The following is a 15692-nucleotide window of genomic DNA, read 5'->3' as shown; positions in this document are numbered from 1 at the left end:
GAAATCCACTGATAGAAGCCTCTCAGAATCAATACTCTGACTACCAAACGCAGGGCTGAGGTGGTTCCAACACTCAGATATGGTTGGGATGAATGCATTAATGCAAAAATAAGAATGCAAAAAAGTTAATTAAATAAATGTGAACAGTGTGGGTTGTTGAGTGAGCAGCATTAGCACCATCAACAGCTTCCCCATTCTTATCCTCAACAGTATGTGATATATGAAATGGTCCTCCTAAATAACTGTGTTAATTACCATAATAAAAAGAAAAACACAGAGGGAATGCAGTATTTGGAAGAGGAGGCTCCTGATAAGAATAAACAAAATAAAAACACAAGCAAATCCAAAACACTTTCAGTATATGGTGGGTAAACATTTATTTTCAAATTGAATTACTAAAATGATATTTAAAGTGAAAATAATAAAATAAAAAGCATCAGAGAAAAAAGGAAAATGATGAGAAAATGATGGAGGAAAAAAAGAGAGCAGTCAAAGTTGGACTGTGTAGGGAAATGTGTGTGTGATAAAAATTAGAACTTATGGAGGCAGGGTGAGCGTTAGGGTTACAATTGATTGTGGATTTGTGGAAACAATGTGTATGAAATGGATCAAACAGTAGAAATATAAAGATCAGAGTGCCCCAATGTTATCAGGGAATCAATATTTAAAGTGCATTGAACGTTGTTTCATGAGTCTGGACCACAAAGTCTAAAAGCAGTCTTTCCAAGAGGAACATGTAGTGTAATCCAGTCATGAGAGCAGGTTTTTATAAGTGCCTTCATATTGATCAGTCTACCTTTTCTTATAGAGCAATGATGGGTATTATAGGTATCTCTAGTAATAAATCTATGTACAGAGTGGTGTATGGCGTCCAAAGACTTAAAGGTGGTAAATGCAGCATGTCTATATATGACAGCACCATAGTCTAGAATTTTATTATTGGTATTTTTCTGGACTTCCATCACATACCTGCATGGCTGCAAAGGGTCAAAACCATGTAAGAGTATGGTAGCACGCGTTTTACATATACTCTACATTTCATGTTCCTCCAACTTGTCACGCTTTCTGATTGTGACTAACTACAGGTTATTGCTCTCCTTGTCTGAGAGCCCCTTCCCCGGGCTGCTACCTAAAAAAAAACATCTTCAGACTCATTTTCGTGTCCTGTGAACAGCTATCTTGGAAAGCTATGGAGGAAAGCTGCTAAAAAAAATCAATGTCAACTCTCCCGGACAACGATGATGTAAATTTACTAACTATTTATATTTTTTTCTGGAGTTAGCCACTTAATAAACATGATAAACGTTACTTTTGGAAACATAACCCTCTGAGCTGTGGCAGACAGAGGCCGTCTCCCCCCAGGTAACACTGGGAACACAGAACAAGAAAAGCAATAAAATAAAAATACAAAATAGAAAAGAAAAATAAGATTCACAGGAGACAGGCAGTGACCATTCCATTCAACTGCTCAGTCCACTATAATGTCCTGCCCCCATTTCCCCCCATTATGGCCCCTCTGAGCCTAACTGTCCAATGATTTTGTGTTGGGCGACGTGGAGAATGGAGTCCCTCTGGGAACACATCAGGGAATGGTTGGAAACAAAAACGTCCAGATAGAAGACATGTGACTGCGAAAAGACAGGGACGACTTCCTTCGATACAGGGTGAAAGTCTTTGAGGTGGATGGCCAATGTCCTCCATTGTCGTAAATATCCAACCTGCTCCCTCCAGTCGGCTGAATGTAGAGTCGGAGGTTGTATTATAATAGGGTGGAATTAGTGATGGAGAGGAGAAGAGGAGGGGGTGAAGCCAGCGTCCATACACACTATAGATCAGAGTAGGAGAAGAAGAGGGAGTGTATGGAGATCCAGGGGCTCAACTTTTCTTCATGGGCTTTTTTGAAAGAGCGGGGCGTTGGCCAGGGTTACAGGCTCAGGCAGTATTCAGTAGGTCCTGTATGGCTTTCTGCTGCGTCTCGTTCAGTGTTGATACACACTGTGTCCATAATCCTGCCGACACCTGTACTTGACGGATGACATTTGCCAGCCGCTTGCTGCACGGGTCTTCACTCTTCACCGATTCATTTGCAACGCCATCTGCGATGATGAGGAACATTTTGGGGAGGTTGGAGTTGTCTGGTCCAAGGACAATAGGGTGTTGCTTTCAATGAGGTAACACAGGAAGTCAGACGTGTGTACGGCCTCCTCTTTGTCCTCGTTGAGCGGTAGCCAGCTCAGCCAGTGAGGAAGGATCTCGTTGACATTGACTCACTCTGGTCGGAACCTCATGACCTTTCCGACGGCGGAGATGCAGTTCTCTGTGGCGTTGACGTTCTCCTTGGAGCGCGAGTCAGGTGACTGGATGACTGTGACCAGTAAGGGGATAGCCTCTGTACAGAATGGGCGGTAGCTCTCTCCTCCATACTGAGCCATGACACTGACACCATAGGAGGCTGCCTGCCGAACCTCGGGGCTCGTATCACACAGTGACTGCAACATCGGCCCCAGGAAATACTCAGCATATTTGAAAGAAGAGGGGCTGCAGTACTCCACCACATCGTCAAAGATGCACAGACCCCACTGTCTGTCAGCCCATGGCCTGTTGGGACATATTAGCTGGACGATTAGCTGCAGCAGCTGCTCAAACCAATGGCAGCACCTTCTCCTTGTAACTACTGAAAACTGAATGCAGGATGTCTGACACTTTGGTTAGGATGTACACATCGTTCTCATCCTCATCTTGTAACGATTCCTCCACCTGTTCATCATAGTCTTCATTTTGTCTCTTAGCCTGTCTGAGCTCTTGGTTCTTAAAATGTTCCTCCAGTTTCCCTTTCAAGATGCCGCCCAGCTTCTCAAAATGCTCATTGTTCAGACAGCCGTTTCCCATCAACTCAATACACTTGGCAAATGAATGCATAATTTCCGACAGGACGTCAGAGCCGGGCTCCCGTGCCGATGGCCTTGATGAGGGTGTCGCACATGAAGAGCCATATATGGGTGAGGTACTCTGGTCCTCGAACCCGTGCACACTCCAGCAGCAGGGGCATGGACTCGGCTGCTGCCACCCGCACACCATCGTGGAAGTAAAACTTTAGTAGAGGAACCATCAGCTTCACCTCTTCAGCTCTTTGGCATAACAGACCAGCATCTGGCAGGCAGTGACCTTCTCCTCCAGGCCGGCTGTCTTAATACTGAAACTCTGCTGGTCTCCCAGGTTGACAAACTCCCAACCGTCATCCTCTGATATGTTCTCCATGTCCTGAGTGTCAAGGAGGGCCACCTCAGGCTTGATGGAGGCTGTCTTCATCAGGGGGCCTATCACTACAGGCAGGTACTGCTGAAACTCTTTCCCCAGGATCTTACACATTCGGGCCCAGGCTGAGATCATGTACGAGATCTGAGGATCATCATCCTCCAGGTCTTTAAAGTCTGGGTCTTGAAGAGCAGCTGCATGACGGCAGATGTGTCTGGCATGAACTTCTCTTTGCCAACAGCCAGGCCGATGAGGCTGATGCACTCGATGGCCTTTTCACAAAGCAGCCGCAGCTCCTTCTGCACAGCGTTTTCTACAATGTGTTTCAGTGAGGGCAAGAAAAAGTCATAGTATGGCACAAACTTCTCCTCAGCCGTGTCAGCCACTGAAGCAATGGATGTCACCACCTGCTCCAGGACCAGTTTGGTACCCTTCTGGATCAACTCTTGCAGCTTGGCAACCATGATGACATGGAGGTGTTGCACCAAGCTGTCCAGATAAGGGATGAGCAGTGACTTGGGACAGTCCTCTGTGAAGTTAATGAGGGCAGCGGCAGCATGCGCCTGCACCCGAGGATTACTCTGGTCCTCCATGGTCTTAAGCAGGGCCAAAACAACCTTATCGTGAAATTTCTTTTGGAAGGTGGGGGCAAAGTCTGTGGCCATTTGTCCAATAGCGTTGCAAGCAGCATACCGCACCCTCGAGTGAGGGTCAGAGCAGAAGAGGAGGACGAAGCTGACGATCTCATTGAGAATGGCCTCCATCTGCTGGTGGCAGCCCTCACCGATGGCTGATAGCGCCATCAGCCCAGCATGACGGTACTTCCAGTCAGAGTTCTGCAGCATCTGCATGATGTGCTGTTTGATCACTGGCAAGATGATCTTTCCTCCCAGACCGCAGGCGATTCTGTCCAGAGCACTTTCCCCAGCCACAGCATTACTGTCAAAGTCATCATCTTCCAGCTCATCAGCCATGGCCCACTCATCATCCTCCTCAAGGTCCACCATCATAGCCAGCATCTTGGGCACACTCTGAGACACAATGGCAGTGTGTTTCCTCAGCATGGCTGCTGCAGTCTCGGATAAGGTGACGATGACCTCCAGTGCCAACTGGCTCTGCATCTTAGTCAAGTTGGTGTCTGCACACAGCTTCAGAAAGAGCTACAGAGTGGCTTCCAAGTTGTGTCTCAGGTATTTAGGCGCTGTGTCTGCAATTTCCACCAATGACTTGAGCACAGAATCGTCTCCCTGGTAGCAGGACTCATTCACTGCCTGCAGGATGCCTGGTGGCAGGTCAGCAAAGTGCTTCAGCAGGCTGTCTGCATCTCCAGGGTCAGGCCCGGGTAGATCTCCTCAAAGGACGATGACAGCAGCCGTCGCAGAAGCACTGCTGCCATCTGTTTGGCCTCCTCCGCAGCAGATGCATCTCTGATGGCCTGCAGCAAGAATGTGATCTTAGTCTGACCGGGGATGGTGTCATAGGTCTCCTCTGATTGTTTCCTGTTTCCTTAAGAAAAAAATGAATGACACCCATTTCTTGCCCATGTATACATTTACATTAGATTTTATATTATATATTCACAAGTGACCATCGCTACAGCACTACCATCATCACCCTCAGAAACACAGCAGTGGTTATCATTGTGGTTTGGGCATTTTGTTCACTGAAGGCGTTTTCTAACCTATAGTTTGTTTGCTCTGGTCTGAATCAGTGGACAAGTTGTTAATCTTGGTTTGGTTTCACATAGAAATCCAAGCAAGCCGAAATCCATCACTACAAGCCAGGTGAGAACATTCACTGTTTATTGGTCAGATGTGTCTGGAGAAGGAGCAAGAACATAAACACAGGAAGAAGATCCTGAAGAAGCTCCTCTGACCAAATACAACATACTACATTACACTAGTCCAGGCCAGACCTCCATTCATTCTTCAGCTTAGGCATCCATCACAGGATGCAAAGCTAACCTGGCTCTGCAAGCCATTTAGCTCAAACTCTCAAAGTAGGCCCGGTTACTGGATCGGATCGAGGTCAGATCACATTCCCACAACAGATGAACCACTCAAGAATTTGTTTTTGGACCAATTTAACCGGACTAGAATACAAAGGTGTGAAATGCAAAAAAGGTCCTCATACTCATGTTTCTTGTGCATATACGCACCAACTAAGTTTACATTACTAAGTTCACACTGTGTAAGACATGATCACACAGACCAGGGTGGTGAAAAAATAATAGGAAATACATTATTATTACGAAGCTGTTCAACATGCTCACGTGTCACATGATGTTGTAGGACTAAGCTGATATATAGTATGTGAAGGCAGGTGAACCCTGCAGACCAGCTCTGCCTACACAAAGAAGCACTGACTCCAGCTTGGTAAATATCTGTGCAGGGAAAATGTATTTTGATGATTTGTGCTTTTTGATGTGACTCAACATTCATTTGTGACTTAAAGACATTTGATTTGAATTTTTCTCAGAATACAAACAGAAAGAGATTTTTTGTGCTTGAATGTTTTAAGGACATACTTTTCTGAGATGTCTGATGCTCAATCTCGGACCAACATCACTGTTGGACGGGGATTAGTGGAAAGAGTGATGCTTACCACTCTGACTACAGTACCATGTTGTATATTATTCTGCATTAATGTGACTATGCTGTTCACTTTGAGGAGTAAACTGGTGTTTCGTGAGACTTGTCGTTACATTCTTCTGTATAACCTCCTTTTTGCAGACACTGTGCTGATGACACTGAGCCAGTTACTGTACATACTGTCTATTTGTAGAATAATATTGACATATCCTGTGTGTGGTGTTCTTGTTATGATCGCCAATCTTACAAATGAAATCTCTCCTCTCACACTGGTAGTGATGTCTCTGGAGAGATATGTAGCTGTGTGCTACCCACTGAGGCACGCTACCATCATCACCATCAGAAACACAGGGGTGGCCATCACTGTGGTTTGGGCCTTTTGTTCACTAAACGTCCTCATTCGTGTTGTTTTGCTGTTAGATTTTCCATTTGAAGACCTGGAGAGCCTGCAGATGAAACATTTTTGTAACACACTTATCATGTTTTTAGTTCCAATATCTGATCATTATGACAAGGCCTACACTTGTTTTCTGTTTATATCAGCTGGTGTGGCAGTCATTTCTGCTTATATTGGTGTGATAGTAGCGGCCAGGTCGGCCTCCACAGACAAAGCTTCAGCCCATAAAGCTCGTAACACACTGCTGCTGCATCTGGTGCAGCTGGGCCTCAGTCTCCTGTCAACTATGCACAACCCATTGCTTATAGCTGTTTCAAAAATTGTGACGAGGATAATGCTTGTACGCATTCAGAATGTTTTCTATGTGTTTATTTTCATTCTCCCCAGATGTTTTAGTGCTCTCATCTATGGGCTGAGAGATCAGACCATCAGACCTGTTCTTCTCTACTATCTGTGCTGTCGACTGAAAGTGTCAGTCGTCCCAGCCAAGACTGTCTCATCCTAAGATTCATGAAATTAACCCTTTCCACATGTTTGTTTAACTCATGCTGAAGTTAGACTGGCCTTCATAGGTCAGCAAGAAATACATTAAAACATATTTTGAGAATACCAATGTTTATCTGTAGTTTTGTCAATATTTGTTGAAATCCACGGATAGAAGCCTCTCAGAATCAATACCCTGACTACCAAACGCAGGGCTGAGGTGGTTGCAACAATCAGATATGGTTGGGATGAATGCATTAATGCAAAAATAAGTATGCAAAAAAGTTAATAAAATAAATTAAGAGAACATGCATGTGAACAGTGTGGGTTGTTGATCGAGCAGCATTATCTATCTATCTATCTATCTATCTATCTATCTATCTATCTATCTATCTATCTATCTATCTATCTATCTATCTATCTATCTATCTATCTATCTATCTATCTATCTATCTATCTATCTATCTATCTATCAACCAACGGTTACTGGTTGTCAAGGTGACAGTCTTCTATAAAGTTGAGGGGGGAAAAAAAACCGGAACGTCTTGGTCACTGCGTATGACGTGTGAAGTTGCGTGGTGACGGCGGCAGCGGCAGTTTTTCCCTCCTCGTTGTGAAGCTAGCGATGTTTAGCTAGCTCTGAGTTCTGCACGCGTTAAACTCCGCAGCTTGTATTGTTACCAGGGGGGAAACACCGCTACGGAGCTCCCACAGCAGCAGTGTTACAGGTACATATCACACAAACTAAGTAGCGTCAGGTTTTACGTGCGTGTGTGTGTGTTTTTTTGCAACCGTTTACGTAGCAGCCCTGAGCGGTTAGCTGCAGAGCTAGGTGGCTAACGTTAGCATCAAAACCGAGCTAACTTATAACTCTCAGCTGATTATAACTCCATATACACCCTCTAATATGAGTTTACATTGATTTGTTATATTAGAACCATCACTGTCTGTTAGTAGAGAGCAGTTAGTAGGTAAAGCTGTGCGGTGAGGTGTTTATGAGCTAATGTTAGCGTGATTGTGGCTAAACCGGAAGCTTCTGGGTTGTTTACCACCTTGGTTCTGATCCCGGCTGACGTCAACTGGTTCTGAACCCGGCTGGCGTCACCTTGGTTCTGAACCCGGCTGACGTCACCTTGGTTCTGACCCGCTGACGTCACCTGGTTCTGACCCGTTGACGTCACCAGGACTCGGATCCCGGCTGGGTCAGCTGACAGCAGGCTGGGATTAGTGATCGATACCTGTGATTGGCTGCACGTGGCCGGAGGACCCTCACATTATTATATATTTATTTAAATTGGTTGTATGTTTATTTGTTAAAGAAAGGCAGGATCAGATGTCATGATCCATGCAGGAGGAAACATCATCATACACACAGGGTCCCTGCAGAGCCTTAAAATGTCTGAAATTTAGTCAAAAAATGTGTTAAAATGTCTTAAATGTAGTTTTTGATGTTCACGGTCTAAAAAATGATGAAATGTAAGTGGTAACCGTGGCCTTCTGTACTGCTGAGGACACTGACGTAAACTAAATATATATTAAAACTGACTAGTGCTGATCAATATATTGATATTATATCGAGACTAGATATCGTCTTAGATTTAGGATATCATGATATGTCATCAGAGTTGTCTTTTCCTGCTTTTAAAGGCTGCATTACTGTAAAAATATGTAATTTTGTGAACTTACCAGACTGTTTTAGCTGTTCTGTTATTTACCTTTTACCCCCTTGCTCATTATATTCACAATACTGATAATTATTCATCAAGAATCTCATTGTGTAAATATTCTGTGAAAGCACCCGGTTAGCTGCACGTGGCCGGACGACCCTCACTTCATTATATTTATTTATATTGTTTGTTTGTTTATTAGTGACACGATAAATAAATGTCCTCATCAGGCACGTTTATTAAAGAAAGGCAGTATCAGATGTTAAATAAACATGACATCATACAAAATAAAAGCAGTACCTGTTCAATAGAGGAGGGAATCACCAGAGGCTCCACGAGACGATATTATTAAAATTGTAAATATATTGCAATATATTGCAATTCATTACCTTTTTTCACCTACAAATTATGTCCCTGAAGGAAAAAAAACTTCAATTTTCATTTGTTATTTCTATAATAAAGATCAATACTTGGCGTTAGTGTATTGATACAATATTGTCATGCAAAATATCACGACACTATGCTTTATCGATTCCCCTCCTACTGTTTCAAGGAGGGCGATGTGAGCTGAATCAAATATCACAATATCAATATTGTAGGTGTGACTATCAGTGCTTTCACAAAATATTTACACAATGAGATTTTGATAAATAATAATCAGTAAAGTGGATATAATGACAACATGGATAAAAATAGAAGAGTCCGTTAAGTAAAGTAGAAAACATCATTTTACTGTAATGTCGCCTTTTTAAAAGCAGGAAAAGAACAACACTTACTTACACCACCGTAATACTATATCAGCTGATATCTAGTCATCATGATATCGATATAATATTGATTTATTGGCCAGCTCTAGTTTAAAACATTACAAAATAAACTCTGTTTAGTGTCTGCGTGTCAAATGTGAACGTTAAACCACACACACACACACACACACACACACACACACACACTGAATGTTGAATGTTGTTGTTTGTCTCTCCTTGCAGACGTATGCTGTCCTGCTAGCAGGGCGACATGTTCAACAAGTCATTTGCGACTCCCTTCGGTGGAGGGACGGGCGGGTTCGGCACCGCTTCCACCTTCGGACAGCCTCAGAGTAAGTTATTATTTTTTATTAATGTTTTTATTTCTGGAGGATTCAAACGGCATCGAGTCGGCGTCGTGTTTTCATGTCTGAACATTTAGAGTCTGAAGTTAAAGGCAGATTACACAGAAACGTCTAACACAGTGAAGTAAGAAGGAAACACTTCTAGAGGTTAGAAGTGAGGATTGTTGTATGAGTCTGTACTTTTTTTAGGAAGATTCTGCATAATGTTCCTTTAATCAGACTATTATAATAATAAAGTTTAAAATCATCATTATAAATAAAACAGTTTCCAGATATTTTCAACACTAGCCGGGTTTACGTGGAGCTTAATATTCTGATTAGAAGCACAAACAGACTGAAAATGCTCCATGTAAATAAACCGGCCCAAACCGAAGGGAGTTTCATTTGGTTTCAGAGAGGAAGAATATTCATTTTCTCACACCGATGAAAGGTTAAATGTCATCATGTAAACGTTGAAAAGGAAAGTTGTCTCAATTAGGGCTGGGCGATTATGGCAAAAATCAAAATCAAGATTAATTGAACTTTTAACCTTGATTACGATTAATGAATGATTATGTATTTTTTGTATTTTACTCTGCTGCCCTCACACATGAGGATCTTTAGGGAGGGAAAATAATGCTGTTTTAAGGTGTGACGCTGTGGTTAATGTCTATTTTACTTGATTAGAACTATGTAAAGATCATGTTTGGGTTCAAATGATCATTAAAGATATGCAACCTTTGCTGTCATGGCAACAGTGAACACCACCATTAATTGACATGAGCAACATTAAGTCCATTAGAGTTTCTAAATGTCGGTTTCCATTATTTTTCGATTAATTGCCCAACCCTACTCTCTCTGCGTTCTTTCTGCTCCGCCTCGACGTCGCCGAAATGCTCAGTGACGTTTCCTCTCTAGTAGATGTGGCGGCTTCAAGCAGAGCGACTGGTCCATGATGGAGAGCTTGTTTCTAATTAAACTATAAAAGATTAAATATTATCTCACGTTTAGATGGAAGAAAAACAAGAAATACTCAACTCTTCAAAAAAGTCCATAAAAAACTGAAAGAAGCCGCGATAGACCGTAAACAACAGCAGCTACTGATCAGCTGACTGATCTCCATCTTTGGTCACGTGACGTTTACATTAATCTGCACAAAACGTCTGTTCTGATTAAATGGGCGGCGCATTTAAACACCAGATCAGAATAGATCACATCTCATGTTAACAGTCCTGAATGAAACAGTCTCCATGTAAACTTGGCTGCTGTGTTTAGAGCTTCATAATGTGACTTTATGATTCTCTAAATTTAAAGTTATCTCTCAGTTAGCTGCTAAGTAAAGGCTTCACACTTTATTTATTTATTATTTTAGAGGAAGTGAGGCTGTGAAACAAAAGGAGGAAACTTGAACATATCACACTATTTAAAACGAGCAGTCTGAAAATAGTTTAAACTACTGATCGGCGAGCGGAGTGATGACATCATCTGACCTCACGTGACCTCTCTCTGCAGACGCGGGTTTTGGGACGACGGGAGGCTTCGGGACGTCTGCGTTTGGGGCGACCACGAACACCGGAGGCCTGTTTGGTGCCACACAGACTAAACCTGGTCGGTACTGTTTAGTGTTTCACTGAGCTAGATTTAAAGGAGTTAAATTAATACATTAATAACCTCTCCTCTCCTCTGCTCCTCTGCTCCTCCTCTCTCTCTCCTCTCTTCTCCGCTCCTCCTCTCCTCTCCTCTCCTCTCCTCTCTCTTCTTTCTCCTCTCCTCTCCTCTCTCCTGCTCCTCTGCTCCTCCTCTCTCTCTCCTCTCTTCTCCGCTCCTCCTCTCCTCTCCTCTCCTCTCTCTTCTTTCTCCTCTCCTTTCCTCTCCTCTCCTCCTCTCTGCTCCTCCTCTCCTCTCTCTTCTCTCTCCTCTCCTTTCCTCTCCTCTCCTCCTCTCTGCTCCTCCTCTTCTCTCTCCTCTCCTTTCCTCTCCTCTCCTCCTCTCTGCTCTTCCTCTCCTCTCTCTTCTCTCTCCTCCTCTCTGCTCCTCCTCTCCTCTCTCTCCTCTCCTCTCTCCTCTCCTTTCCTCTGCTCCTCCTCTCCTCTCCTCTCCTTCTCTCTCTGCTCCTCTCTCCTCTCCTCTCCTCTCTGCTCCTCCTCTCTCTCCTTCTCCTCTCTCTGCTCCTCTCCTCTCCTCTCCTCTCTGCTCCTCCTCTCCTCTCCTCTCCTCTCCTCTCCTCTCCTCTCCTCTCCTCTCCTCCTCTCCTCTCCTCCTCTCCTCCTCTCTCTCCTTCTCCTCTCTCTGCTCCTCTCCTCTGCTCCTCCTCTCCTCTCTGCTCCTCCAGGCGGTTTATTCGGCTCCAGTACCTTCAGCCAGCCCGCTGCCTCCTCCGCCAGCACCGGCTTCGGCTTCGGAGCGGCCGGCGGCACGACGACGAGCCTGTTTGGAAACACGGCAGCAGGAACAACCGGAGGACTCTTCTCCCAGCAGAACAATGCCTTCGGAGCCACTAAACCCGCCTCGTTTGGAAGTAAGAACCTAAACTCAGAACTCCATCACATCAGAACCAAACATCAGCTAGAAGATAATAAAACACAGCTGAGACAAAGTTAGAAGACTTTTAGAAAATATGAAATAATATAAAAACTAAACCCTGAAATACAGAGAGTTAAAATTCCTCCTGAACCTCCGACAGCAGGGTGTTAAACATGAGGCTCGTGGGCCAGAACCGGCCCTCCGAGGAGTCCAATCCGGCCCACTTTCCTTCCTTTCTTCCTTGCTTCCTCCTTCTTGTGTTCTTTCCCTTCCTTCTTTCCTTCCATCTCTTTCCTTCCTTCCTTCCGTTTGTCTGTCCTTCCTTCCTTCCTTCCTTCCCTCTTTCCTTCCTTCCCTCTTTCCTTCCTTCCATCTTTCCTTCCCTCTTTCCTTCCTTCCATCTTTCCTTCCCTCTTTCCTTCCTTCCCTCCATCTTTCATTCCTTCCTTCCTTACTTCCTTCCTTCCTTCCTTCCTTCCTTCCTGTCTTCTTTACCTTCCGTTCATCTGTTCTTCTTTCCATCTTTCTACCTTTTTACTGGTCCGGCCTACATGTGGCCCTTTTAATAAAGATGAGTTTGACCCTCTTGTCCTACAGTAGTTCTGGCTCTCGGTACTTAACACTTTTTAAGGTATCGACTGAAATAAATCGATACCAAGTAGAATAAAAACGTCTCCAATCAATCGATGCTTTTTATATCCAGAGCTGAAAGTATGATGTTTATATGAACTAGCTCTCAGCCAATCAGTGTCTGTGCTTCAACCAGCTGTCTAACAATGAAAGATGTATATAAAGTTGAGTTTGTCTTTTGTCTCTGAGGCGTCTCCTCATGTCCTCCAGGCTTCGGGACCAGCACCAGCAGCGGCGGCTTGTTTGGGGCGACCAACACCGCCTCCAACCCGTTCGGAGGAACCAACTCTCTGTTCGGAGGCGCCGGCTTCTCCGCCGCTCAGCAGCCGGGAACCACCGTCAAGTTCAACGTGAGTAAGGCGGGAAAACCAGATGACATCATCAGTGTGTTTGAAATCCATATAATGATTTTAACCCCTTACAGTCGGTTCAGGGGCACCTTTTTACATTTGAGAGCATTTTTGAAGCAGAAATCACAGTTTGCTTTGAATCTGAATTAAAAGCCTTAAAATGATGATTTTGTTTGTTTGTTTTTTTTACTCATCAGCCTCCAACAGGAAGTGACACCATGGTGAAAGCCGGCGTGACCACGAGCATCAACACCAAGCACCAGTGCATCACGGCCATGAAGGAGTACGAGAACAAGTCTCTGGAGGTGAGTCAGACGGGTCGGGTTTGGGTTTGGGTTTAGTTCAGAGTTCCTGCGAGGTCTTAACTCCGTCCATATGTTGCACACTAGGTTTTAAATCTGTACGTTTATTTACTGCTTGTAATGCGTTGGTGGGATTCACAGTTAGATCTGTGTGTCGTTCTCTCTGAAGGATCCAGGTAATGTCATTGGCTTCAACAGTCAGAGTTCAGTAGTTGGTTAAAACTAATAATAATAATATTTTATTTAAGGCGCCTTTCAGATACCGTAACTGATACCAAACGATCAATTTGAAGCTCAGTGTTCATTATTTGCAAGAAGTCAAATTAGGCAGAGTTGGTGTGAAAGATTTTCCTTATTTTTTCGTACTTTGTGTCGGTCTTAAATTTAATTCATAAAGGTCTTAAAAGTTTTCCTTCCTTCCTTTTTACATTTAACTTGTTCAAACCTGCAGAAACCCTGTTAACTTATAAAATAATAAACTTCAGCTTCACATAAACAAATCGAAATGATCCGACTCTGTTTTCATTTCATTTTAACTGAACATGTAAAAAACAAAACGGCTATAAATAAACTTTCCATAACATACTTTATATCGTGCTGTAAGGTAGAAACATCAATATAGAAGATAAATAAATACATAATAAAATAATAAATAAATGTTTTAAGTGTGTCGGTGCTGAGTTTAGTTTAGAGAGAGCCGAGGTTTTAGTGAGCCTGATGATGATGATGATGATGCTGATGCTGATGATGATGATGCTGATGATGATGATGATGATGATGATGATCTTCATCTCTCTCTCTGCAGGAGCTGCGGTTTGAGGATTACACGGCGGGCAGGAAAGGTCCGACCAATCCCATCGCGGCTCAGACCGGCGGCCTGTTCGGCGCTACCACGGCAACGTCCAGCGCCGCCACCGGCCTGTTCGGCGCCGCGGCTCCAAACACGTCGTTCTCCTTCGGACAGAACAAGAGCACGTTCGGAGCAGGTGAGGAACCGAAACATTCAGTCGGTAGTTCAGAGAGAAATAAAGAAGATAAACGCTGCTCTGTTAATAACGTTTCATACTGCGAGTGTTTTTTATTTCTATTTTAACTAAGACATGAAAATATAACAATAATGATGGAAATGTTATTTTATTGGTAGTTTTGAGTCTCTTCAGTCTCTCCATCTCATAGTTACCATGGTAACTAGATGGCAGCTGTCACTCAAACTAACTGTAGGTTGTTTATAGTCATTTTAAGCCTCTTTTTAATCATTTTTGTTTTTTTAGGTTTTTTTTGTCTCTTTTTAATCATTTTTATGTCTGTTTTGGGTCCTTTTTAGTTTTTTACATCTCGTTTTGGTAGTTTTGAGTCTCTTCAGTCTCTCCATCTCTACGTTACTACGGCAACTAGATGGCAGCTGTTACTCAAACTAGCTTTAGGTTGTTTTCAGTCTTTTTTTAAAATCTCTTTTTGGTAGTTTTTAGGTTTCTTTAGTCAATTTGTGTCTCTTATAGTCGTGTTTTCATCTCTTTTTGGTGGTTGAATGTTATTTTATATGTAAAGGTAAAATGAGCAGAGCTTTATGGAGCTGTGGGGTTTATTGTATAACCATTAGAGCCATCAGTCTTCACTGATACATCATAAAAAGAAATCCTCATAACTACTATCTTATTAAAACTATTAACTATTCATTTCACTAAAACACATGGCAATAGATGCGGAGATAATCGGACCAGAACAGCCTCAATGGACAAACATTTGGAGCAGACATTTTATTTAGGACCAGCTGAAACATGTGAAGTGTGATTTAAGGAACCTGTAGAACTGGTAAATGGATCCGCTGAGTTAACGTGTCTCAGTCTCCGCTGTAGCTCCGGCTGCTGCAGGCTTCAACACCAACACCGGCGGGTTGTTCGGTCAGCAGGCTCCTCAACAAGCAGCATCGAGCCTCTTCAAACCGTTCGGACAGACGACCACAGCGCAGAGCACCGGATTCTCCTTCGGTAACACAAACACCATGGGACAAGCTAACACCAGCAGCATGGTGAGTCTCCTCCTCCTCCTTCCTTCCTTCCTTCCTTCCTTTCTTCCTTCCTTCCTCTCTCTCTCTCTGCATTTTTTTTTTTTTAGGTGATAATTCTTTAATTTTCTGATGGAGTTTTAATGTGCTCAGTCTCAGATTGTAAAACACACATTCATCAAACCGCTAATCAGACATTTTCAAGATTTATGAACTTTAAACAGTTTTGGGAGAGATGTTTAACCCTCTGAATCCCGAGCAGTTTCTGGTCGGTTTTTGCTTCGGTCACATTTTTACTCACTGTGGTCTCATTTTTCACTGCAATATGAAGTCCTGCACCTCTTTAGATTCAGGACAACCATGGTTAAAGCCAAATGTAACTCAACAATGTTTCCTGAG

The 15692-nt window shown here is 43.3% G+C and overlaps 2 protein-coding genes and 1 pseudogene across 3 annotated transcripts in view; 2 read left to right on the top strand and 1 right to left on the bottom strand.

The window, feature by feature from the left end:
- Positions 1-1644: 1644 nt before the first annotated feature.
- Positions 1645-4896, bottom strand: LOC133993588 (importin-5-like; annotated as a pseudogene).
- An 895-nt stretch (positions 4897-5791) lies between these two features.
- LOC133993586 (odorant receptor 131-2-like) lies at positions 5792-6748 on the top strand. The gene has a single exon (XM_062432577.1). It carries the CDS (start codon positions 5792-5794, stop codon positions 6746-6748), a length of 957 nt encoding a protein of 318 aa, XP_062288561.1.
- Positions 6749-7319: 571 nt separating this feature from the next.
- nup98 (nucleoporin 98 and 96 precursor) overlaps positions 7320-15692 on the top strand; it is a 33988-nt gene continuing 25615 nt past the window's right edge. The window contains exons 1-8 of one of the 2 annotated variants that reach the window (XM_062433272.1): positions 7320-7454; positions 9383-9492; positions 10996-11091; positions 11816-12001; positions 12826-12986; positions 13184-13291; positions 14094-14274; positions 15145-15317. In XM_062433272.1, the coding sequence (XP_062289256.1) occupies positions 9411-9492; positions 10996-11091; positions 11816-12001; positions 12826-12986; positions 13184-13291; positions 14094-14274; positions 15145-15317 (987 nt within the window). In that variant the 5' untranslated portion in view covers positions 7320-7454; positions 9383-9410. Of the gene's footprint in view, positions 7455-9382; positions 9493-10995; positions 11092-11815; positions 12002-12825; positions 12987-13183; positions 13292-14093; positions 14275-15132; positions 15318-15692 lie in introns of both variants that reach the window. The other variant, XM_062433271.1, reaches the window with a different exon arrangement.

Source organism: Scomber scombrus, chromosome 14, assembly GCF_963691925.1.
Source record: "Scomber scombrus chromosome 14, fScoSco1.1, whole genome shotgun sequence".
Taxonomy (NCBI): Eukaryota; Metazoa; Chordata; class Actinopteri; order Scombriformes; family Scombridae; genus Scomber; species Scomber scombrus.
This window is presented reverse-complemented; position numbering and strand designations above follow the sequence as displayed.

Excerpts from the sequence above, each read along its gene's own strand:
- LOC133993586 (XM_062432577.1), top strand. The coding sequence starts at position 5,792 with ATGTCTGATGCTCAATCTCGGACCAACATCACTGTTGGACGGGGATTA.